Source organism: Stegostoma tigrinum, chromosome 12, assembly GCF_030684315.1.
Source record: "Stegostoma tigrinum isolate sSteTig4 chromosome 12, sSteTig4.hap1, whole genome shotgun sequence".
In the NCBI taxonomy this organism is placed as follows: domain Eukaryota; kingdom Metazoa; phylum Chordata; class Chondrichthyes; order Orectolobiformes; family Stegostomatidae; genus Stegostoma; species Stegostoma tigrinum.
Window position 1 is genome coordinate 28829206 of NC_081365.1, and position 27231 is coordinate 28856436.

General features: G+C 42.3%; 1 protein-coding gene across 10 annotated transcripts in view; it reads left to right on the top strand.

The window, feature by feature from the left end:
• col8a1a (collagen, type VIII, alpha 1a) overlaps positions 1–27231 on the top strand; it is a 146329-nt gene that overhangs the window by 103543 nt on the left and 15555 nt on the right. For 6 of the 10 annotated variants that reach the window (XM_059650233.1, XM_059650231.1, XM_048541430.2 and 3 more), the window contains 2 exons: positions 12501–12583; positions 25498–25813. In XM_059650233.1, the coding sequence (XP_059506216.1) occupies positions 25501–25813 (313 nt within the window). In that variant the 5' untranslated portion in view covers positions 12501–12583; positions 25498–25500. Of the gene's footprint in view, positions 1–12498; positions 12584–25257; positions 25385–25497; positions 25814–27231 lie in introns of all 10 variants that reach the window. The other 4 variants (XM_059650235.1, XM_048541435.2, XM_059650232.1 and 1 more) reach the window with 3 other exon arrangements.

The following is a 27231-nucleotide window of genomic DNA, read 5'->3' on the forward strand; positions in this document are numbered from 1 at the left end:
TGTCACTAATGACTCCGCTTCCACGACTACCACTGGTAAACTATTCCATGCGCTCACAACTCTCTGGGTAAAGAACCTCCCCCTGATATCTCCTCTATACCTTCCTCCTAACACCTTAAAACTATGACCCCTCGTGGCAGTCAATCATGCCCTGGGGAAAAGTCTCTGGCTATCGACTCTATCCATGCCTCTCATTACCTTGTACACCTTGATCAGGTCACCTCTCTTCCTCCTTCTCTCCAGAGAGAAAAGTCCGAGCTCAGTCGACCTCTCTTCATAAGACAAGCCCTCCAGTCCAGGCAGCATCCTGGTAAACCTTCTTTGCACCCTCTCCAAAGCCTCCACATCTTTTCTATAATAGGGCGACCAGAACTGGACACAATATTCCAAGTGTGGTCTCACCAGGGTTTTGTAGAGCTGCAGCATAACCTCACAGCTCTTAAACTCGATCCCCCTGTTAATGAAAGCCAAAACACCATATGCTTTCTTAACAACCTTATCCACCTGGGTGGCAACTTTGAGGGAGCTATGCACTTGAACACCAAGATCCCGCTGTTCCTCCACACTGCCGAGAATCCTGCCTTTAATCCTATATTCAGCATTTAAGTTCGACCTTCCAAAATGCATCACTTCGCATTTATCCAGGTTGAACTCCATCTGCCATTTCTCAGCCCAGCTCTGCATTCTGTCAATGTCTCACTGAAGCCTGCAATAGCCTTCGATACTATCAACGCCCCCTCCAATCTTTGTGTCATCAGCAAACATACTAACCCACCCCTCAACCCCCTCATTCAAGTCATTTATAAAAACTACAAAGAGCAGAGGCCCAAGAACAGAGCCCTGTGGGACACCACTCAGCACTGACCTCCAGGCAGAATACTTACCATCTACAACCACTCTCTGCCTCCTGTCAGCCAACCAATTCTGAATCCAGACAGCCAAATCACCCTGTATCCCATGCCTCCTGACTTTATAAATGAGCCTGCCATGGGGAACCTTATCAAATGCCTTGCTGAAGTCCAAATACACCATATCCACTGCTCGACCCTCATCAACCAGTCTCGTGACTTCCTCAAAGAACTCAATAAGATTTGTAAGGCATGACCTGCCCCTCACAAAGCCCTCTCCTACGCTCTAAAGAAAAAAGTCCCAGCTCGTCCAACCTCTACGTACAACTCAGTCCTTTGAGTCCTGGCAAAATCCTTGTAAATTTCTTCTGCACTCTTTCCAGTTTAATAATATCTATCCTATAGCATTATGATTAAAACTGAACGCAATACCCCAAGTGTGGCCTCACCAACACCTAGTACAACTGCAACATAACTTCCCAACTCCTAAACTCAATGCCCTGACAGATGAAGGCCAGCATGCCAAAAGCCCTGTCAATCTGACACACCTTCACACAAAAACCAAAAGAACTGCGGATGCTGTAAATCAGGAACAAAAACAGAAGTTTCTGGAAAAGCTCAGCAGGTCCGGTAGCACCTATGAAGAAAAAAATCAGAGTCAATGTTTCCAGTCCATTGACCCTTCCTCAGAACTGACCTGAAATGTTAACTCTGATTTTTTTTCTTCACAGATTCTGCCTGACCTGCTGAGATTTTTCAGCAACTTCTGTTCTTGTTCTCCTTTCAGATCACTGTCCACCTGAACTCCAAGGTCCCTATGTTCCATGACACTCCTTAAGGCCCTACCATTTACCATGAAACTCCCATCTTGATTTGGCTTTCCAAAATGCAACAGCCCACACTGATCTGTATTAAATTCCAATTGATATTTCTCAGCACACTTCCTCAGCTGATCAAGATCCTGCTGCAATTTCTGATAGCCTTCCTCACTGTTCATGAGACTATTATAGTGTCATCCATAAACTTACTAATCATGCCTTGTACATTCTCATCCAAATCATTGACACAGATAACAAACAGAGGTGGACTCAGCACTGACCCGAGGCACAGCACTAGTTACAGGCCTCCAGTCCATCAAACATCTTCCTCTATTACACTCTGCTTCCTACCTTCAAACCAGTTGTGTATCCAATTTTCCAGATCTCCCTAGATTCCATGTCATCTAAACTTGCAGAGCAGCCTACCATGTGGAACCTTATCAAATACCTTACTGAAGTTTATGTAGACTATGGCTACCACCCTGCCTCACCAACCTTCCTGGTCACTTCATCAAAGAACTCTAACAAATTTGTCAAGCATGATCTCACAAACTTGAAGCCATGCTGACTACTCCTCATTAAACCCTGTGTTTCCAAATGCACATATATCTTATCCCTCAGAATCTTCTCAAGTAACTTACCCATCAGGCCTGACCAGTCCCCCTCCACTGACACTCTCATCCGCCTAGCTGAACTCGTCCTCACCCTCAACAACTTCTCTTTTGACTGCTCCCACTTCCTACAGACTAAGGCGGTGGCCATGGGCACCCGCATGGGCCCCAGCTATGCCTGCCTCTTTGTAGGTTACGTGGAACAGTCCCTCTTCTGCACCTACACAGGCCCCAAACCCCACCTCTTCCTCCGGTACATTGATGACTGTATCAGCGCCGCCTCTTGCTCCCCACAGGAGCTCGAACAGTTCATCCACTTCACCAACACCTTCCACCCCACCTTCAGTTCACCTGGGCCATCTCCAGCATATCCCTCACCTTCTTGGACCTCTCAGTCTCCATCTCAGGCAACCAGCTTGTAACTGATGTCCATTTCAAGCCCACCGACTCCCACAGCTACCTAGAATACACCTCCTCCCACCCACCCTCCTGCAAAAATTCCATCCCCTATTCCCAATTCCTCCGCCTCCGCCGCATCTGCTCCCACGATAAGACATTCCACTCCCGCACATCCAAGATGTCCAAGTTCTTTAAGGACCGCAACTTTCCCCCCACAGTGATCGAGAACGCCCTTGACCGCGTCTCCCGCATTTCCCGCAACACATCCCTCACACCCCGCCCCCGCCACAACCGCCCTAAGAGGATGCCCCTCGTTCTCACACACCACCCCACCAACCTCTGGATACAACACATCATCCTCCGACACTTCCGCCATCTACAATCCGACCCCACCACCCAAGACATTTTTCCATCCCCAACCCTGTCTGCTTTCCGGAGAGACCACTCTCTCTGTGACTCCCTTGTTAGCTCCACACTGCCCTCCAACCCCACCACACCCGGCACCTTCCCCTGCAACCGCAGGAAATGCTACACTTGCCCCCACACCTCCTCCCTCACCCCTATCCCAGGCCTCAAGATGACATTCCACATTAAGCAGAGGTTCACCTGCACATCTGCCAATGTGGTATACTGCATCCATTGTACCCGGTGCGGCTTCCTCTACATTGGGGAAACCAAGCGGAGGCTTGGAGACCGCTTTGCAGAACACCTCCGCTCAGTTCGCAACAAACAACTGCACCTCCCAGTCGCAAACCATTTCCACTCCCCCTCCCATTCTCTAGATGACATGTTCATCATGGGCCTCCTGCACTGCCACAATGATGCCACCCGAAGGTTGCAGGAACAGCAACTCATATTCCGCCTGGGAACCCTGCAGCCATATGGTATCAATGTGGACTTCACCAGTTTCAAAATCTCCCCATCCCCTACTGCATCCCTAAACCAGCCCAGTTCGTCCCCTCCCCCCACTGCACCACACAACCAGCCCAGCTCTTCCCCCACACCCACTGCATCCCAAAACCAGTCCAACCTGTCTCTGCCTCCCTAACCGGTTCTTCCTCTCACCCATCCCTTCCTCCCACCCCAAGCCGCACCCCCATCTACCTACTAACCTCATCCCACCTCCTTGACCTGTCTGTCTTCCCTGGACTGACCTATCCCCTCCCTACCTCCCCACCTGTACTCTCTCCACCTATCTTCTTTACTCTCCATCTTCGGTCCGCCTCCCCCTCTCTCCCTATTTATTCCAGTTCCCTCTCCCCATCCCCCTCTCTGATGAAGGGTCTAGGCCCGAAACGTCAGCTTTTGTGCTCCTGAGATGCTGCTTGGCCTGCTGTGTTCATCCAGCCTCACATTTTATTATCACTGATGTTAGGCTTACTGGTCTATAATTCCCAGGTTTTTCTTTGCAGCCCTTCTTGAATAAAGGCACAACATTCGCTACCTTCCAGTCTTCCAGGACCTCGCCTGTGGTTAAGATGATGCAAATATATCAGCTAGGGCCCCTGCAATTTCTTCTCTTGCCTCTTGCAGGGTTCTTGAATATATCTGGTCAGGCACAGAAGATTTATCTACCTTCATACTCTCTGAAACTCCCAACACCTCCTCTACTGTGATGTGGACTGTCCCCAAGATATTGCCACTAACTTCCCCAAGTTCCTGAGTGGTCATATCTTTCTCCATGGGAAACGCAGAGGAGAAATATTCATTGAGGACCTCGCTCATTATAAAGGATTATAATAGGTGGAGTGTTTTGGTGTCATTATTATCTTGTTTTAGTGGTAAGCTTAAAAACATTATCCCAAGATTTTTCAGATGCAACTTAGATAACATTAAAAATTGTATGTTTTTCTTGAAAAGAAAATATAATTAGTGGTACCTTAGCCCAAGCATAAGCTGTTGTAAATTTAATTACATGACCAAGAAAGCTGAATAGTGAATAAGAATCTAATAGGATGAAGAATGAATGGTGTGAGTTTAGTTTTGTTTGTCATCTAAGAGTTATTAACTTTTTTTTAAAATGGCATTTTTTTTTCTTTACTCATTTATGTGATGAGGGTGTTGCTGGTTAGACTAGTATTTATTGCCCATCTCTAATTGCCCAGAGGGCAGTTCAGAGTCAACCATATTGCTGTGGGTCTGGAGTCACATATAGGCCAGACCAGGTAAGGATGGCCTTTTCCTTTCCTAAAGGACATTAGTGAACCGGATCAGTTTCCCCCAGCTATCAACAATGGATTCACAGTCATTATTAGACTCTCAATTCCAGATATTTATTGAATTCAAATTCAACCATCTGCCATGGTCAGATTCAAACCCAGGTCCCCAGAACGTTATCTGGGTCTCTGGATTAATAGTCTCGTGGTAACACATATTTAGAAGGCCCACTGATTTTTCATTATTTTTATTTCTTTTGTTTCATCAATATTGAATTGTGAGCTGGAAATGAGTTGTGGACTTTGGAACAGTTTTCGGTCACGGGAAAGTAACAGACCAAGCAAGATGTGTTTGTTTGTGAGGCTAGGCCTAGAGGCTAATAAAAGATTGATCGTTGATTAAAAGGATTCCAACAAACACAGCAACCCAGGAAAAGCATTGTGCTTATACAAATGGCAGAAGTTGGCTATTGACAAGATTGGTATCTGGGAATTGATTCTGGCAAGTCTGTTGTTGAACGATCATGGAAACCTTGCAGAGTCAATCTGTGTGTGAGGGCAGAATTAGAATTAATTTTTTTAAGCTATGTTTGCTGCTGCTGAGTTAGCATGAAGATTTGAAAGTCCCCTGCCTAACCTGCCAGACCAGCTTCCAGAAGCTCAGAGTTAAAAGCTGAATTAGAAGTATTGCTGCCTTTGCCTGGGTGAACTGAGGGGGTGAACCTGATTAATGTTTCAGAGAAAGCAGCCAAGGTGTCCACATTTATACATGTGAAACCACACATCATGAAAGCTATCTGACTATCCTGACCATGATAATAAAATGTGAGGCTGGATGAACACAGCAGGCCAAGCAGCATCTCAGGAGCACAAAAGCTGACGTTTCGGGCCTAGACCCTTCATCAGAGAGGGGGATGGGGGGAGGGAACTGGAATAAATAGGGAGAGAGGGGGAGGCGGACCGAAGATGGAGAGTAAAGAAGATAGGTGGAGAGGGTGTAGGTGGGGAGGTAGGGAGGGGATAGGTCAGTCCAGGGAAGACGGACAGGTCAAGGAGGTGGGATGAGGTTAGTAGGTAGCTGGGGGTGCGGCTTGGGGTGGGAGGAAGGGATGGGTGAGAGGAAGAACCGGTTAGGGAGGCAGAGACAGGTTGGACTGGTTTTGGGATGCAGTGGGTAGGGGGGAAGAGCTGGGCTGGTTGTGTGGTGTAGTGGGGGGAGGGGATGCACTGGGCTGGTTTAGGGATGCAGTAGGGGAAGGGGAGATTTCCAAAACCAGTCCAACCTGTCTCTGCCTCCCTAACCGGTTCTTCCTCTCACCCATCCCTTCCTCCCACCCCAAGCCGTACCCCCAGCTACCTACTAACCTCATCCCACCTCCTTGACCTGTCCGTCTTCCCTGGACTGACCTATCCCCTCCCTACCTCCCCACCTACACCCTCTCCACCTATCTTCTTTACTCTCCATCTTCGGTCCGCCTCCCCCTCTCTCCCTATTTATTCCAGTTCCCTCCCCCCATCCCCCTCTCTGATGAAGGGTCTAGGCCCGAAACGTCAGCTTTTGTGCTCCTGAGATGCTGCTTGGCCTGCTGTGTTCATCCAGCCTCACATTTTATTATCTTGGAATCTCCAGCATCTGCAGTTCCCATTATCTCTGACTATCCTGACCAGTTTATGTTTACCTATTGTACATGTCTGTCTTTTGTGTAAATGGAGTCTGAAAACAAATGTTTCTTATTTAAAGCACAGGCATTAACCAGTTTACCATATTGTTTAATTTTCTCTTTGCTAATGTGACTGTGTATTTAATAAATAGTTGTCTTTTGTTTCAGATATAATGCAAGTTTCTTCAAAATAATTATCTTCAAAGTCTTGGGTTGGCTATTCAAAAGTCAGTTAGGAACCATGGAGGTGACTGTTTTGGTGTCTTTGATGGTTTAATTTTACTGAGTGCGAATACAAAGGTGGAAAGGCTGATTTAGTTCAATTGTGTGTCCCTGGCGTAGCAGGATCTATGTCACTTTGGGTGAAAACACAGGATCCTTGTCTATTGGATATGAGGACATAATGGGGCAACTATGTGAAGTGTACATTTGAAAATGCCAGTTCCATTTTATTTGTAATCGCTTGTTTGCCCATAAGGCCAGCAGAGTGAACATACTTGGGCTTCAAATGCTGGTCAATGGTAAATTGCACCATGACTTTGGTGCTTGGGAATCCAGCTGTTACCTGAGTGATGGAGAAGTTAGTGACAGTGATTTAAAAGAAGCCGAATACTTGCCAAAACTTCCCATAATTTGTGAAACACTGATAGGTACTGTAGTCGAAGGGAACCCTCGTCTCATATGTCCTACAAGTATGACGATGGACTCTACAGAAAGCAATAAGAAGTTGAATGTTTGATGTTGGATGGAAAGGGGGTTAGAACACAGCAGATGCTCCTATTTCCTCCTCATCTTTTGGTCATTCACCATTACGGCATCTTTTATCAAGTTTTGACCAGGAGCATGTTGGAACAGACAGTGGTCCTGAAGCTGCAGTTTAGCTGTTCGGACCAGTCTGAGGAAGGGTCTCCAGTACAGTTCTGACAGAGTGTGCCACATCTTCCTGGTGTGCTGCAGTCTGCCCAGTGGAGTGGGCAATGAGGTGATTTGATAGATACCAAGGAAGCTGGCGAATGGCAGTAGACTCCAAGGAGGATAATGAGGACATTGGTGGAGGAAGAAGCTGTCCTTGTGCTTGGCAGAACTCAGCTCCTTTAGGTACTACAGGGCCAGCAGCAGCTGATTGGCACTCGGATCCAGCAAATGACAGCTGGGTGCAGCTGACCATCATGGAATGTAAAATAGTCGTTAGCTATAATGGCAGCATTTGGTTGGCGTTATGCAGGTGAACTGCTGGCTGTAATGGTATTGATTGTGTTTCTTTTGCTGGCTGTAAATAAGCGCTAGTATTTGGAATTGCCCATATGTGATCCTCCCTTACTGGACAATGACAAGCTGTGAGTTTTCAGTGGACATTGAGCACAGAGCATTGGCAACTGTAGAGAGACTGTTTGGATGGAATCTAACTAAGGACTGCAAACTGTGTGACCTGGTAGTTAAACAATGTTTATGTACAAGGGAGTATCAACTATGCTGGCTGTGAACCACAAGCAGCATAGCTTTATGGCTGCCAGTCCCATCACATTGCTCATAAGGGACAATGCCAGATTGTGCATCTGAACAAGTATTGGCAATGGTCTTTTAAAACAGGCACATTTTAGTGATGGCAATCTTTCGATATCCAGTAAGTGGTAAAATGATGATCAGAGATAATGGGAACTGCAGATGCTGGAGAATCCAAGATAACAAAGTGTGAAGCTGGATGCACACAGCAGGCCTGTAAAATGGACTAGAGTTCGATGAGAGCATGTCATGGGGTGGAGTAGGTAGTTAATGAGGATTCAACCCATCAACTCAATCTGTGAATAATCACAATCTCAGGCACAACTTATCTTTGTGAAAATTCCTGTTCAATTTACTCTACTGCTGACACAGCAGAACAGAAACATTTCTGAAAAACATACCTTAACAGCCAAATTTATAAATATTTGTCTTTGATTAGTAATAGTGGGACTCTGTACTTGCATAGCACTGCTTATGGGGTTTCTATTTTGTTTGACCTGAAGCTTTAGTTCAATATTACTAGTTATTGGTATGGCTAGACTGAATTATTGAAGTAGTTGAAACAATACATCAGTACAGCTGGATTCTACGTAAGTACAATTTGTTATGGTTGGAAAACTGTATTGTTTTAGCTGTTTGGAAGCTGTTGTGAATAGACATCTGTTTTGTACAGTCAGTTTATCCTTTTTCATTTCTCGCTACCACAAGGAGTAATTGATACCATCAATGCATTGAAGGAAAAGCTAGATAAAAATATGAAGGAGAAAGGAATTGAAGTTATGTTAAAAGAGTTAGATGAAGCAGGTTGGGGAAGGTTTATGTGGAACATTGCTATGAGTATGGACTAGCAGGGCAAACAGCCTGTTTCTGTGGTGTATATTCTGTATAATTTAATATACAGTTGTTCCCCTATGGTGAGACAGATGGAACACTGTGGTGAATTGCATATCTATATCTATAGAACTACAGTCCGCCTAGGTTATGATTACACACTTTAACAGCAAAAGCTCTTTGATTTCATTTTGGATGTAGTCTGTTAACAGTGAGAAACCCAGACCAATAAGTTCAAATCTCACCAGGGTGAATTTTAAAATAGATTTTAACACTCTGGTGTCTTGTTAGCTGCAGCAAAATAAATAACCTCAAAGATTTCAAAATGTGAGGCTGGATGAACACAGCAGGCCAAGCAGCATCTCAGGAGCACAAAAGCTGACGTTTCAGGCCTAGACCCTTCATCAGAGAGGGGGATGGGGTGAGGGTTCTGGAATAAATAGGGAGAGGGGGAGGCGGACCGAAGATGGAGAGTAAAGAAGATAGGCGGAGAAAGCATAGGTGGGGAGGTAGGGAGGGGATAGGTCAGTCCAGGGAAGACGGACAGGTCAAGGAGGTGGGATGAGGTTAGTAGGTAGATGGGGGTGCGGCTTGGGGTGGGAGGAAGGGATGGGTGAGAGGAAGAACAGGTTAGGGAGGCAGAGACAGGTTGGACTGGCCTTGGGATGCAGTGGGTGGAGGGGAAGAGCCGGGCCGGCCGCATGGTGCAGCGGGGGGAGGGGACGAACCGGGCCGGTCTAGGGATGCAGCTGGGGAAGGGGAGACCCCGAAACTGGTGAAGTCCACATCGACACCACTAACCACAAAGATTTGCTTTATTTAAACAAAAAACCAACCAGTTCATTAATGGTCTTCAGAGAAGGAGGGCAACCACATTCAATAAACTACTCTAAAACATTATGGAGACACTAAAGGCAGGGTCCACAACCACCTTCTCAAAACAACTGGGCATGACCTGACTGAGAATAGAACATAGGTCTTAGGAGTAGGAGTTAATCATTAATGTCTTCAAACCTGTTCTGCCAATCAGTGGCCTCCATTCCACTTTCCTGTCTGACCCCTAAATTGTTTGGCTGTCTGGATTGATACGTGTCCTACACTGAAATATTACCCACTGACAAAGAATTCCTCAAACAGGAGAGCCTGCCTGGATTTAAAAAGTGGATTTGAAATTTTATAACACAGGGTATAGTTTGTGTTAAAAATGCTTCTCCAGTATTTTACACTTGTGCATTTTTGTGTGTTAGTTATGCTGTGTTGATTAGAATTATTCAAACCTGACTTTGATATGTGGGAGACCATGACTCGCTTGATGAAGAATTTGAACTGGGATGTAGTAATATGGTTGCCAAGTGAATAAAATAACCTGAAAAATCCGTCAGAAATTCAGTCTGGGTTTGTCTGATTGTCAAGATTTGTTCTATGCATTGAGGTGCACATTTCAGTTTTAACAATCATAACCATCTGTGTTCCTTTATTTTCACGTTTTCTTCCATGATTTTAAAAAACGAGTTGGAGGGCAAGTGGCCCAAATGTTGCAACAGCTTCCATGTATCAAGAATTTGTTCTTCTAAAGGATATTTGAATGGAATTTAAAGATAAAATTCAATCGGTGATGTGCTGTTGAGTGTTGATAGCTCGTTTGGCAAGGAATGTTATTCTTGAATCAGGATTATACTAGGTCAGGATATTGAAATCACCAATCTGTAAAACAAACAGATCTTCAATCCGTCAAATTAAATTCTCAACAATTCAATCTCTATGGAAGCAACAGAAAACAAAATATATGCTTTTCATATTGATGAATTCTCTCACCTGTACTACTAACTGCTCATGGAACTATGTGAGCAAATTAGCTTTATTCTGTGCCCAAAATCACTCAGGAAGACTTTATTTTCCTATGTGTTATACTTGGATGAGAAAATTTTAGAAAGGAACTGAATGCGCATGGCCCAGTGTATTCAAGCTGTATTCTTGAATCATTATATCTTTACATGAAGATTCTGGCTTCTTATTCCTATAAACAGAACTGTGTTATAATCAATGACATTCATCTTTACATGCCGACTACAGACAATTGCTCAGGCTGTCATCAAGTCTTAAATGAATCATTACTTCCTCTAGCTAAACACTGGCATTACCATCCTCCCAATCTGTGACCTGTACCACCTAGAAAATGAAGGGCAGCAGCTGGATGGGTACATCAGCACTTGCGAGTTGCCTTCTAAGTCACATGCTATCCTGATTTAGAACTTAATTGGTATTTGCTCACTCTCACTGGGTCAAAATTTTGTAACTTCCTTCCTAACAGGCCTGTGGGTGTTCCAGCATCCTTAAAACTGCAGTGGTTTAAGAGACAGCTCACCGCCATGTTCTCCAGGACAGTTAGGGAATGCAGACCTAGCCAGTGACATTAATAATATGTGCAATAATTTTTTTTTTAAAGTCTCATTTGACTCCATCTCAAAACTAAAACCATAACAGGTAGCAGTAAAAACTAGTCATTTGGCCTATCACATCTGCTCCACCATTCACGTCCTGCTTTGCTGTTTCATTTCATCCTTTGTTGCTTCTCACTTTTTAATGAAACCCTTCCCAATCCTTTCAGAATTGCAACCTCCAGCAACTCATTCACCAATGACAACCCCAGCCCCCTTAATCATTTTTTCCTTCACTTCGCGCTGACATCTTTGATCCTTACCTCTCACAATGCCTTCAGATCTTTTTTATTTGATATTGAATGATGTGTCCTTACTGAAAGACACCAAAAATCAAGCCATTGACTAGCACTGTCACTGGTCTCATCTTCTTCTCCAGAGGTTTTCCCTTATTGTTTCCAATCACATAGTTCCCAAAATCTCAAACAGCTCGTTTCTGCCCACAAACAGGACTACCGTGGTGGACCTAACCTTTCAGCCTGCTCCTGCTCTTGCTCAACATAACTCATTTCACCCCACCTGGACCCTTTTTTTTCGATCTCCTTTCGTACACACTGACCCCACCTACATCTGTGACTTTTCTGATTCTCTCTGTCTCAATTGTCATTTTCCAGGCAGTAACTATCTCCTCTTCACTACTCCCCACCATGATGACGCGGTGGCTGCTTACTTCCTCCTTGAAAAGAGAACCAAACAATTTCCAATGAGCACTGCTCTCCTCCATCTGGCTAAACTTATTGTAAAACAAAAAACTGTGATGGCTGGAAATCTGGAATGGAATTTGTTCTCACTTTGAGCAACTTCTCTTTTAATTCAACTCAAATAAAAAGTGTTGCTGTGTGGGTTCTAACTCTGCCTGTTTTCTTTTTCTGCGGGGTATCTGGAACATATTTTATTGCAGATACCTCACTGCTTTACTAGTACAATGATGACTGCATCATTACCATTCCTACTTCCACCCTGAATATCCATCCTTCTCTCATTTCTGCAATAGTACAGTCCCGCCTCCTATTTCTTTTCCTTAATTTCCCTGTCTCTATTAGCAGAAAAGGTTCTCAACAAATATCCATTAAAATTCCTCTACATCCCGCAGCTACCACGATGACATTTCCTCATACATGGCCTTCATGAGCATTCAATTCCATTCTCCCAGTTTCTCTACTTTGTTGGATCTATTCTGATGATGCAACCTCCTATACAAATGCCTCTGATTTGTCTTTTCTCTTTAACACTAGATGGGGGTCCAGGATTAAGGAAAATCCAGAGAAGATACTTGAAGTGTATGCCAAAGTAACGCATCCTGAATCCAGTGGTTCAGGTACAGTGTTCAATTTCTTTTGATTACTCAGTTACATCTTATTTGAAAGTAATATACTGGAGAAAGCAGTTTAAGCTGCATTCCATGACCAGTGGTCGGAGGGCAACTTTTTACATTCAACAACTTTTTACATTCAAATCTGTCAGATGTGAACTTGAAGGAAGTTGTTCCCTGAAGCTAGATGCCCCTTCTTTGTCCAATGATATCACCGATAAGGCCACTTTTAGAATACTGAGTACAATTCCGGTCTCCCTGCTGTAGGAAAGACGTTGTTGAACTTGAGAGTTCAGAAAAGATTTACGAGGGTGTTGCCAGGATTGGAGGATCTGAGTTGTAGAAAAGGGCTGAATATCCTGGGGCATTTTCTCTAGGAGCGTCGGAGATTGAGGTTTATAAAATCATGAGGGGCATAGACAGGGTGAATAGCCAAGGTCTTTTCCCCAGGACATGGCAATCCAAAAAATACAGGGCATATGAGGGGAAACAATTAAAAGGGACCTGAGGTGGAGCTTTTTCATGCAGAGGGTGGTTCATGTATGGAATGAGCTACCGGAGGAAGTGCTGGTAGTAGGAACAATTACAACATTTAAAATGCATCTGGATGCGTACATGAATAGGAAAGCTTTAGAGGGAAATGGGCCAAATGCTGGAAAATGGGACTAGATTTATTCAGGATATTTAGGTTGGTATGAATGAGTTGGACCAAAATGTCTGTTTCTGTGCTGTAAACTCTATGACTGTATGACTCCACCTTGATTGACCGAGCCCCTGACAGTGTTCAACATATTTTCTGCACTTCTTCTCTCATTCATTATCTTCCCTCCCAGACTGTTATAGGGTCCTCTCTGTCCTCATCTTCCAACATATATTTAATCATAATATAATGCCTTCATATTTAATGATTCTTCCACTGCCATTTCTATCAACTCCAGTGCAATGCCATGAGAAATTTTGTGTTCCTTTATTTTATTCGTTCAGAACCTGAGTAAAGTAAATTCTCTGTGACACCCCTGGTCCATTCCTCTATCATACCCTTCAGCTAATCAATATCTTTCCAGTCTTGCGGCGTTAAGAATAATGTCCTGAAATATGTTCCACTTCACGCTACACTCTATGTGGGAATGGTAGAGAATGGCAGTTCAGTCAAGAATATTTTGGCATTTTTTTGGTTGCAGTATGGTTAATCAAATTCATCAAGTTCCGTGTTGATCATAGATGTCTTGCACACATTATCAACCAGCAAATTGTCTGCAATTCTCATACATGTGACCATGGAGAAGATGTTTGTACTCAAAGTTGAGAAGGGACCAGGAGTGCAGGAGATGCAACCAAGGATGCTGAAAGAGAGTGAGAGTGGAAATTCCAGAAGCACTGGCCATAATCATTCACTCAGTCTTATGGGTAATGTCAGAGGACTGAAGAAATACGAACATTATGAGCCTCTTCAAAAAAGATTTAGATTTAGCTTTCATTGTCACGTGTACTCGAGTACAGGAATACAGGAGTACAGCGAAAAGTGTACAGAATCACCAGGCTCTGGTACTATCTTAGTAAATAAAAAAGACAGGATTGCAAACAGGAACAGAAATAAAAGAAACAGCCACAACAAAAAAAAATGTCCCGATCACTTCACTTCCCCCACCTCCGCCATGAGTCTTGCCGACAGAAAAGCAAAACCACAAAGTCCATCCCTCAGCCTGCGAACACTCAGGTTCCCCAGGTCCCTGCTTGCCACCACAATCAGAATGTCACCACCTGTGCCATTGGGTACCCAGGCCCAGCCACGTCCTGGAGTTGTGCCACTGCCACTGGAACCGTGTCACCATTCCTTGAGGCCATCTTGCCTCCACTGATATCCTTGCAGCTGTGAGTTCGCGCAGGGCCGATCTCGGAAATGTAGTCGTCATTGAAGTTGCCGGGTTCCAGACTGGGCTCCAACTCGATGCTGGGCCCGTCACACTGAAGAACAGCCTCATTCGGCTTATGTCGCCCCTTCCTGAGACCACCATTTCAGTAAAGAAACCCGCCGCTGCTGACCCCTTGGGAAGGAACCACTCTTACCACCGCCAATAATTTGCAGGACCACTACTGCCGCTGCTGACGTCTAGACAGGGGACCGCTCCCACTGACAAAAGAAAAGAAAATGTAGAACAAACATAAAAGAGAGTGAGAGCGGTAAAAAAGAAAGGCAGACGGAAGCAGTCGAATTGGGCTCAGGACCTGGACACGACTGCTGCTACTGCACTGCTGCCATCTTGATTTCTGTGAAAGACCAGGCGGTTTGCAGCGCAGGGATAACTTCTGGAAGCAATTATTCAGGATAGAATTGCTAGTCACATGGAAAATGTGGGTTAATCAAGGAGAGACAGCTTGGATTTCTGAAGGGAAATCCACGTTTACCTAACTTGCTACAGTTTTGTGATGAGTTAATGGAGAGGGTTGATCAGAGCAATGCTGTTGATGTGGTACATGTGGATTTCCAAAAGATAATTGATACAGTACTCTACAACACGTTTGTCAGCAATATTAGAGCTCACGGAATAACAAAATAGCAGCAATATGGACACCGAATTAGTTGATTGATCACAAAGTACAGTGATGTTTATTGGATATTATTTTGTGGCTGGAGAAAGACTTGTAGTGGGTTTGGGGTTCTGGCATTTCCTGATACAGTAATAATTCAGATTCTGGTGTATACCACCGGTGTGGCTTCCTCTACATTGGGGAAACCAAGCGGAGGCTTAGGGACCGCTTTGCAGAACACCTCCGCTCGGTTCGCAACAAACAACTGCACCTCCCAGTCGCAAACCATTTCCGCTCCCCCTCCCATTCTTTAGATGACATGTCCATCATGGGCCTCCTGCAGTGCCACAATGATGCCACCCGAAGGTTGCAGGAACAGCAACTCATATTCCGCCTGGGAACCCTGCAGCCTAATGGTGTCAATGTGGACTTCACCAGTTTCAAAATCTCCCCTTCCCCCACCGCATCCCTAAACCAGCCCAGTTCGTCCCCTCCCCCCACTGCACCACACAACCAGCCCAGCTCTTCCCCTCCACCCACGGCATCCCAAAACCAGTCCAACCTGTCTCTGCCTCCCTAACCTGTTCTTCCTCTCACCCATCCCTTCCTCCCACCCCAAGCCGCACCCCCATCTACCTACTAACCTCATCCCACCTCCTTGACCTGTCCGTCTTCCCTGGACTGACCTATCCCCTCCCTACCTCCCCACCTATACTCTCTCCACCTATCTTCTTTTCTCTCCATCTTCGGTCCGCCTCCCCCTCTCTCCCTATTTATTCCAGAACCCTCACCCCATCCCCCTCTCTGATGAAGGGTCTAGGCCCGAAGCGTCAGCTTTTGTGCTCCTGAGATGCTGCTTGGCCTGCTGTGTTCATCCAGCCTCACATTTATTATCTTGGATTCTCCAGCATCTGCATTTCCCATTATCTCTGATACAAAATAAAAGCAACTTGAAGCTGTTTCATTCTGGGTGAAAGTGACTATAAAATTGGGTGGCAAAGACACTGATTAGGGACTGCTGGCCTTATCTACAAACTGACTTCACTTGATGCGGCTTGAAAAGTCCATAGTGAAAAAAAAATTGACGACAGCAGCGTCTTTTACTGCCACGTGGAATACCATTGCCAGCTGGAAGTTACAGTTTGTAATGCTCTAGGACAGTCTTCCAAGGACCTTATAGGCAGTGTAAGGCCACTTCAAAGTTTTTGACAGAACTATGAATTTGACTTCAACTTTATGCCATCAGAAAGACCACCTATTTCTGCCCATAGACTTGATTAGTACGTACTTCTGGCATGCCTGCATTCTACTCTGTTAACTTGAAGTCATCCAAGACTTTGCTTCCTGTGTCTTAACTCCACAGTAACTTGCATTCCCCCAACATCTCTATGCTCATTGACCTACAGTTCTTTGCCCAGTCAAACAATATCTTAGAAATTCTCATTTCAGTAATCACTTCCAACGCACACAAGTCTGAAGGATATCTGCACATCTGTAATTCTGTAGTCTGTAATACCGTTTGCGTACCCCCTGTTTTAATTGCTCCCCCATCGGCTGTGTCTTCATTTGCTGAGACGACAAGCTCTGGAATACCTTTCCACTCTTCTCTGCCTCTCTACCTTCATTTTCTCTTTTAAACGACTCCAAACCTACCTCTTTGGCCAAGCTTTTCATTATCCAACCTAATATACTTCCAGCATGAAGCAGTCTTTTACAATTCTCCTGTGAAATGCCGACGGAAGTTTCATCTTACAAGTTGTTGTTATTGACTAGGGTAAGCACACTTCCAAGTACCCCTTAGTCTCCACACACCCTGTAATGCTGCTTCTAGGTAATTGATAGAGACAACAGACAGGGTAAGGATGCTTTCAAGCTTGTTTTAATCTCTTCACAACCCCAAATAAAGCTCAGTGAGTTTCCTTATCCAGCTACTCCTCTTCTTTCCATAGTCATACTAGAGTGACCTGGATTAGTCCTATGTTGAACGCTGTTCAGTTCTTCCCTGACTTCATTGATCATTTCTTTAATAAAAAGATCCTTTGCCACATGTTTGCTCCAGTGAATAAATTGCTGAGATGAACTTCATAACCTTAAGAAATGCATGTCTTTTCAACGTTTTTTGCAGTTCAGATGGAAAAACAAAGTAGCATTGGGCAAATTTACTACTGGTAGATAGCCCAGATTCCTTTCATGGAACTGTTTGAAAACAAACTCTCAGACGCCACAGGAGAACAAACACTTAAACCATCACAGGGAAGTAGTCATAAGGGTCTCTCCTTCACCACATAGCCACTCATTTGGTTTGGCTACAGGTCAAACAATCATGTGTTAAAATGGCATGGCTACAATCGCAGTAAAAGGTATGAAAACCAAGACTTTGCACATACCCATCTGTCCACAGAGGAAGTAGCATAATGTGCTTGTTCAGAAGCAGACAGCACTGGCATTACTGCTTTAGTGTGGAATTTATGGTGGAAATATTTATACTGGATTTATTTTCAAACAAGAAGGTAATGATGATTGCATTGATTTTGGAAGTCAGCACACTTGGGTGACTAAAATTATTTATCCTGACAGCTGGTGAAATCCTCTAGCTGTTTCTGATTGTTTCATACTTCATAATAATTGGGAAATTAATATTGATTTTTATGAATGCACTGCACAATTTTAAAGCCACCAGCTCAGCTTACAGTTTCAATTCTCTTTTGAGGAAAGGGCTCTGTATTTTTTTAAAATTTCTTGATGAACTTGGAATAGTTATTTATAATGATGTTTACAATTTCACATAAGAAAAGATAATGCTTTGGATGAGCTCACTTTGTCTAGTTTAAGTATTTGAGGTTTGTATTAAATTTTTCATTAGGAATATCACTGCAATTTAGAATTCCTGTGACATTTTTTGCAATGAGCTTCTTGTCAAAACTGAGGAAAACTAATCCCTACTTTAATGTGGTACCTGTGGTTACGATTTGTGTTTTGTTTTGCAATTAAATTTGGTTTGCAGTATTATGTTCGGCTTGATGGAGTGGCTCGGTTTTATTTCTTTGTGTTCATTTTGAACATTCGTGTTATCACAGTATTTTTGTTTTTTTTAATCAATTCTGTTTATTGGATATGCATATTGCTGTCTAGGACAGTGTACATAGCCCATCTTCATATAGTTATAAGTCTGAGGTGGCCAACTGCCAATGGAACCAGTGTGTAGTTCTATAATAGCTGGAACTATACATGCAGATTCATTTCCTAAATGTTACTGAGTTCATGTTCCCCAATCAGAACAGAAGAGAAAGTATTGAAAGAAGAATTGTCAGAAGTTTAGGTATATGTGTGGATACCAGTCAGCAGATCAGTGCTATTTATCTTTTAAAAAGCAGCATTAGAATTAGTGTTAATGGAGGTCATATAGCTCCTTATACCTGGGGACAGAAGAAAAGAAACACAACAATAGGAGAGATTTCTCTGAACTCTGCAAAAATAGCATGTTAAAGTGCCATCTTGGCCCTGTTGGTAGCAATCCTTCCTAGGAGTCAGGTGGTTTAAGCCCTATTACAGTTTTGAATTCAATATGGTGTGTTAGCTGTCATTAACAAAGGGATTAAGTTCATGAGCCGTGAAGTTATGTTCCAGCTATACAAAAGCCTGGTTTGCCCACGTCTGGAGTATTATGTCCCGTTCTGGTCACCTCATTACAGGAAAGATGTGGAAGTGTTGGAAAAGGTCCAGAGGAGATTTACCAGGATGTTGCCTGGAATGGAAGGAAGGTCTTACATGGAAAAGTTGAGAGATCTAAGGCTTTTCTCTTTAGAACGATGAAGGATGAGCCATCTACATTATCAAATGGTTGAGGTAATGGCAAGGCCACCATTCTCATGGCCCACAGTGCCTAACTGACCTGGATGAGTACTTGAGTTTTGCTTTCTTACAGGTGAATTATTTCCATTCTATCTTTTTCCTGTATAGAATATTACTAGTTTGTGTCTGGGCTTTGAATCTGCTACAGTTTCTTTTCCAGCCCTTTGAAATTTTCCTGCTCTGTAGCACTCTAATCTAAATCTCTTGAAATATTTTCTCTACCTTTGCATTTGTCTCCTTTTACAGCTTCAAAGCCTTCTGAGAATTTGACCTGACTTCCTGCTTTTGACTCAGGCTGAACTTTGAAAGTCTTTGCGTCCGGTCCTGCATGTGGAGTCTCCTCTTTTTAGTAACACACGGTTACCTCCCATATAGTAACTGTTCCTCATGTGGTACATTGCAATCTGGTTGTGCACAGGAAAACTCCTTTCAGATATGCATATACTTCCCTAAGTAGTAATCCTAAAGAGACCGTGCAGTGCTACAAACTGGATGGAACAGCAGTCAAAACCTAGAGAGAACAGTGCTAGCAATGCCAGAGTGTAAGATAAGGTAAGGACAAAACCAGAAGCTGAAATTCATTTGTCATCTTTAACATAACAAAACATCCCAACGCTCTTCATGAGCCTTACCTAACAAATATTGCCACGGAGCCACAAAAGGAAATTTTAGATCAGATGAAAAGTAGTCTGTTGTGCCAGGCCTTTCCTTTCTTTACATTGATGTGCAGTTTGAGGGGCATATCTCCAGCCACAAAAAGAAAAAAAATTCCACCTGAGGTAACTGATGGTGTTTAAATTTGAAACAAAGCCCTGGAGAAATTCAGCAGGCCTCACGGCATTTGTGAAGATAATCATTTATATTGGTCTAGAAATATTAACTCTGTTTCTCTGTCTACAGATGCTGCCAGGCCTGCTGGATTTCTCCAGCATTGTCTGTTTGTTTCCAATTTCTACCATCCACAGAATTGTTGTTATAATTCAAGTACTTAAATTTGAGTGTTGCTTAAAAAAAAACATTTTTTGAAAAGCTTTTCATCCTGCACATTTCAGGACAATTCCCAAACAATACCAAACATAAGGGAAATGATCTTTAGACTGAATGAGAAGATTGTGCTGATTGATTGGTAAATGGACTCAGACTAGTTGAGGCATTGCTATAAGGAATGCATTAGTTAATGCTGACTGACCATTAGCTGCTTAGCTCTGTTTAAATTTTAAATTATGCAGGCTGATGCTGGTCAAGGCATTGCCATGAGAAACAAATGAGGGAACAGCTGTCACCTATTTTGTTGCTTTGAAACTGGTTCAGTGTTTGCAAAGAATAGGGCCCTGTTTAATAAAATATGTAGCTTCCAGTACATGCCAGTGTGGTCACTTTGTATTCTCAACTGGCATTGCTAAATTGGTTGCAGCATAATTCTTTGCGCAGAAATTTATAATTTGAACAAAGCTTGGCTGTCATCTGTCAGTCATCCAGAAACTAGTGCATTATCCCTGACAAAATCATTCCAAACCCATTTGCCAACTAACTAGCATTCTCCTCTCTCACAATTTTTAAAAAAAAATTTTCTCTTCATTTTTGAACTTCTTGCAAGTTATCTTGATGAGTCCATACTTGTATAATGATGAAATATTGAGTAAATTGTATAAAGTGTTCATAAAGTAGGGAGTGAGTTTGATACCCTCTGCTGTAAATTTCAATTTATCCTAGTTTAAACAAATTCCGTAGTATAATATCACTGAACTGGTCAATACCTATTCTGCCTTCCTTTCAATCTACTGCTTGATAAGGAAAGTAAAATAAATAAAAGTGGAAACATTCTCCATTATTATTAGACTATGGAATAATCATCAGATTGCAGTTGTAAACAAGCTAACTTTGAGTAGTTACTTTTAGAGCTGAAAGCCTAGATGCAATGTAATGGCATTACATTAAATGCTTTAACAAGACTGAGTCCAACCTTGCCAGAAATGACACTGTACCTCATTCAACCCTGCACCAAAATAGGACTTCGCGAATGAATGTGCCTCGTGTTTCTGTGGTAGTAATTTGTTTGATCTAAACCTGTGATACTTTGAATAATTCTGTGATTTTTTTTAAATCCACCTGAGAGGAGTCTAGATTTAACATTTCATCCAAAATGTAACAACTCTGATATTGCAAGCGTGCCACAACACTGCATGTGTATTAGACTAGATGATGTGCTATTAAAGTTAAAGTATTATAGGTGAAAGCAGAAAATTCAAGACCCGTGTAACACCCAATCCCTTTTAAATCTACTCTTAAATAGTCATGTTAAAGAATTTATAGGTAAATCCTTTTCACAGGCGTTAGATGATGGGTTTGATAGCTAGTTGCTGTTTAGACAATTAATTGAGAAACATGCTTCTGAAATTCTCGAAACCAAGCAGCACAATTGTTAGCAGATTTAGGTTTCTTTTAATTTGTAATGTTCACTATTTTGTAAGACTGACTAATCATTAATGGAGATTCCTCAATTAGCTCCTTTAGATCGCTAATTCATTCACAGTTTGCGAATCAAACAGATGTTTCACAGTCACACCATCATTTCTGGCAATGCATCGCCTGTTCCAGACATGGCCAGCATTATTCAGCTTTTGACTGTGGGAAACTGTTTTTGAAAAGATACATTCATTTAACTTCAGCCTAAATTGCAAAATATTACCAGCTGACAGTCTGTCTGGGAATTCTTGACTTGTGTTGAGCAGACTTTTTGATGAGACATTTTGGCTTTTCTTGGAGTTCAGGCCCCGACACCTCCTGTGTGGATATATTCCAGTAGGTGGCTGTTTCAAAAACATATCGAAGAAGTTTACATCCTGGTACAGTCAGTGCACTCCAACCATTGAACTAAGATCAGGCCTGCATCTGGTGAATGAACAATGATAGGTTTTCTAAACATAGTACAATACATTGGAGCAAATAAGAGAGAACCTGTCTCAGACCCTACAAAGTGAGGTCCAGGCTCCATCATCTTCTGACATTTTTATGACAAACATCTTGTGAACATGCTCAGCAACTACAATTTGACCAAAGGTATGGTTAACCCTTTACTCTATATTCCTACCCAAGTTCTTTCATTATATTCCTTTTAACCATACACCTTGACCTCTAACAACAACAAAAACAGAAATTGCTAGAATAGCTCAGCAGGTCTGACAGAATCAGTGGAGAGAAATCAGAGTTAATGTTTTGGATCAAGTAACTCTTCCTCACGACCTTTTACTTATTAACATTTTACTTTTTGCTCCTATTTCTCCTACATTGAATCTCTTCTGGCTAAAGCATCAATGAAACCATAGCCCTTTGCTTGGGACAGATAAATTCCATGTAGTTTTCCTCGGAAGGGATAAAGCTTGGGAAATTGGTTTCGCACCTCTGGTAACCTGAATGCAATATGATGATTTTAGGGCTGGTCTGAAGTGGATCCAACTGCCTCCAAGATCCACTCAATCAGCCTATTCCAGATCCTAACACACTCAGAATGTTAAAAAAAGTCATCTATCTTTTCATTAATTTACCAATCACCCTAACTTTATATCCTTTAGTTCTAAACCTTTCCACCAAAGGGTATAGTTTCATTCTACAACTTAATGATTTTGAATAGTTCTATCAAATTTCATCTTTCTCTCCTCTAAGGAGATCAGCCACAGCTCCTGTAATCCAAGTGATTGATTCTCTCATCCTTGAAGCCATTCTCGTAAATATTTACTGCACCCTCTACCACACCATCACATCCTATCTGAAGTAAGTGCCCAGAATTGGACATATAGCCCAAAATAAGGCTAAACAATAATTTCCATGCTTTTGTTTGCCTCAATTTACAAATACCAGGATCCTGTATGTCATTGTAAACGCTTTCCTAACTGATTCTGCTGCCTTTAATGATCTTCGCTCGCTAGGTCTGTCTGGCCCTGTACCAATTTTAAAATTGTACGATTGATTATATATTGCCTCTCCTTGTTCTTCCAGCAAAATGTAGCATTTCTGTGCACTAAATTATATACACCTATCCTCCCATTCTACCAGCCTGGATATGTCATCTCAAAGTTTATAATTCACTATGTTTCCATGTCCACCTGCAAATTTTAAAATTGCACTTTGCACACCTATTGGCAGTTTGACTATTATAGACTCTGTCCAATCTGAGAACCAACTGCATAACATTGCTCTGTTTCCTGCCTCTCAATATTTTAAAAATTGATTCACGGGATGTGGACATCAATGGCCAGGCTAGTATATGGTGGCCATCCCCAATTGTCCAGAGGACAATTGAGAGAGAACCACGTTGCTGTGGATCTGGAGTTAAATGTAGACCAGACCAGGTAAAGATGGCAGATTTCTTTCCCTAAAGGACATCAGTGAACCACTCCTCCTTAAAGACAGTCCAATTGTTTCACTAATGCAACCTGTCTGTTCAGGTCTTTTGTACACCATGGCTTTCCTCTCTAATTTAAATGTTGGGATCCATCCCCTTGTCAAGTTACTTTAAAATCTCTCCAACATCATGGGCAAATCAATCTGTAAGGTCATTTGTCCCTGCTCTGATCAGGTGCAATGTATCCAGCCTGTACAGGTTCTACCTCCCACAGTATTGGCCCTAATGTCCCAAGATTCTACAGCAGCATCCTGTCTCCACCATCAATTCCACACTATCTTTCATCTCTTTTATCCTCTATTTCTATACTTGCTATCCAATGGTACCAGCAATGATCTGGAATTTATGACCTTTAGCTTCTATTTTGAACTTATAACAAAGTTTGGTTGTATGTGTTGTTTAACATCACTGCATGAGAAAGGATTAGGCGCTCCATCTCTCAAACATGCATCTTGTTACAGCCAACCAAGAAGTGAGAAAGAGGTCAGGTTATCCTATACCCCTCTCCTTGTCCATTATAGTTTTCATCATGGGTAAATAGTCGAGAGACTTCATGCTGCCATGAAGATACAAGATGATAGCCATGTTCCTCCCACATACTGAGATTGTCAAGGAGAAAAATGAGCAAGCACTGTGCTGGGTTTTTCCTCAGAGAGAAATTGAATCATTGGAAATCGTATGATGCATCCAAGAGACCAGTTGCAAAGTATCATCAAAATACTGGTATTATTGTGTAATATAAACTGACAGATTGCAGGATTAGCATACTGTTACTCAGCTCTTATCTTTATGGATTCTGTACATAGCCTTCTGTTGGAAAAACAAGCTGACATAACTGTCACTACAATCAGTATGGTGTCATTGAGAAAATGATGGGCAACTAAAGTCCTAAGGATTTTCTTTGAGGTCCCTCACACAACAAAGATGACAGCTTTTAACTTCTTTACTGACAAGTATAGGGTTGATACTCGGTGTCTGGTTTATTTAAAAGCACATCAGGAAAATAAATGCAAATTATTACTTTTGTTTCGCTTTTCTTTGCCCTTCTTAAATTGGTCAGAGCTCATGCATTATGCCTAATGGTTATGGATGTGCGTTACTCACAGAAAATCTCAGAAACACCAATCAGGGGCCTTTCTCTGGATTTATATTGAGTGAACACAAATCTTCTTGGACTAATGTCAGGGTAAAGCTTTCTAAGTGGCAGGTGAGTGAATGAAAAAGGGAAACGATACTTTGGGAGCTAGTAAAGAATGTGTTCGCTTTTTACCAATCTCAGATTGTGTTTCATTAATACTTTTAGATTGATGCAGAACATTCTGATGAACTGGATTGCTTCTTTTCAGTGAAACACCAAATGCTAAGTGCCATTCTCTAATCATGGTGAGAAAAGTGTACTTGAAGAGTAAAATATCACCGTATTTGTAGAAAAGGGAGTAATTCACAGAAAATAAATGTTTTCCTCGGTCGGAAATAAGATGGACACACGAAGTTATGCAACACTGAAACATTTTGGTAACTTCAAATTCTGGAAATCAAATGAGTGTTGAATGGGTCTATTGAAATGAATCCTTGTGTTATAACTTGTATTGTAAACCAGACATAATGGGCTCTTGGTTCTCATCCAGGGTATAGTCACAATACAATCTCAACCAAGATTGAAATTTGAACTTTGCTATTGTGTATGGATTTTTTAAAATATGGAATCTCGTTGACATGTTTGAATAGATGAAACAAAGGATTGTGGATTGTAGATCTGAAACAAATAAAAACAGAAATTGCTCAAGAGACCGTGGTAAATCTGGCAGCGTCTGCAGAGAGAAAACAGAATTAACATTTGAGCCTAGTGAATCTAAACTGAATGTCTCCAATTTTCATTTTTGTTTGTTGAATAAAGGTTAGCCATGTCAAGTAAGACAGTGTCCGTGTGATACAATAGTGTTTCATGTCACGGTGGGGGGAAAGAGAACAAGAATCCAGTATCGACCATTTAAACAAATTTTCCCTTCAGATACTGCAGTATAGTAAGTACAACCATCAGAAATTGCACAAATTCACTTTGTATCCTGAAGAAAATCACAGGGAGAAAGCAAAGGGAAATTGAAATATGTAAAATCTTTTTATGCATTTCTTTCAGAAAATGGCTCTGTCTGCAGTCCCAATGCAGGTGCTGACAATGACTATCCATCTGTTTCTGGCTGAAAGCGTTTATGGAGGTGCCTACTACCAAATGAAGCAGGTTCCACAGCAGGTTCCACAGATGCAAATGCACGGACAGGTTCCACACATGATGCATCTTAGGAAAGAAGGCCCTCGCATGCAGCACATGGGCAAGGAGATGCCACGCATGCCCGTGCATAGAAAAGATTTGCCATATATGCACCACTATGGAAAAGAAGTTCCTCAAATGCGTGTGTTTGGAAAAGATGTGATGCCTCAGAAGGAAGCAAAGGGTAAGACTTAAAAATTGTACTTTAATTCGTAGATTATTTAATTTTGTGTGAAGATGGCAGGAAGATCCCACATTCATTCTTGTATCTGCATTGTTTACTGACGTCAGGCAAAGTGCTGAGTTGGAATTGTTATTAAGGCTGTTATTAACACCGGTCACTTTTGATGTCAGGCCAGGTGGATAGAGTGGTTAAGAAGGCATGTGGTATAATTGCTTTTATTTGTCTAAGCATAGAGTTTAATTGCAAAGAGGTTATACTGGAACTGTATACAACAGTAAGATCACAGTTAGATATTGTGTGCTGTTCTGGAATCCACATTGCGGTAGGGGTGTGATAGCGTTGGTGAGGATGCTAAGGAAATTTAACAGAATGTTGCACGGTCTGGAAATTTTCAGTTATGAAAGGAGATTGGACAGACTGGGGTTGTTTTTCCGTAGAGCAAAGGAGATTGAGAGGGGCCATGATTGAGATTTATAAAATTATGAGGAGCGTAGATGGGGTAGACAGGAAGAAAATTTTCCCCTTAACGAAGGGATCAGTGACTGGTGGCATAAATTTACAGTAAGGGGCAGAAGGTTTAGGGGAGAGGTGTCAAAACATTTTTCCGTCAGAGGGTGGTGGTAATCTGGAACTGATTGTCTGTAAGGGTAGTAGAGCAGAAACCCTCATAACATTTAATTATTTAGGTGCCAAGGCGTACAAGACCCTGGGCTAAATGCTGGAAAGTGGGATTAGAATAGATCTAGGCCCGAAACATCTGCTTTTGTGCTCCTGAGATACTGCTTGGCCTGCTGTGTTCATATAGCTCCACACTTTGTTATCTGGGATGAGAATAGGTGGTTGTTTTTGATCATGTCCAGACACCATTGTTCAAAGGGCCCTTTTCCATGCTATAAATCTGACTTCATAACTGTTATGTATTGTTATTACTTCCAGTGTTGTGGGACTGATAGGGCTCCTATACAATGGAATCTATAATTAGCCCCAGATGTTGCCATACCTGCTAAGCTCCTCCGGTTTCTGGTTTTGTATTAAAAAAAACCCATACTGACTTTCATTAATTTACTCACGTTTTTCAAAATAACCATTAATTTTGCGCCACATTATTGTTTCTAGAAGTTTCCCCTTGCTGAAGTTAAACTGACTGTCCTGTTGTAGCTGGGCTTTTCACCTTTACTTGAACAAGGATATAATAATGTAATAAATAAAAACTGAAATAACTGCAGATGCTGTAACTCAGAAACAAAAACAGAAGTTGCTAGAAAAGCTCAGCAGGTCTGGCTGCATTTGTGAAGAGAAATCAAAGATAACATTTCAGGTCCAGTGACCCTTCCTCAGACCCTCTGTTAACCTTACTATGTTAACTATAATATTGTAGCGTTGGGCTGAAAAATCATATTTTCAAAGCAGACCATTAA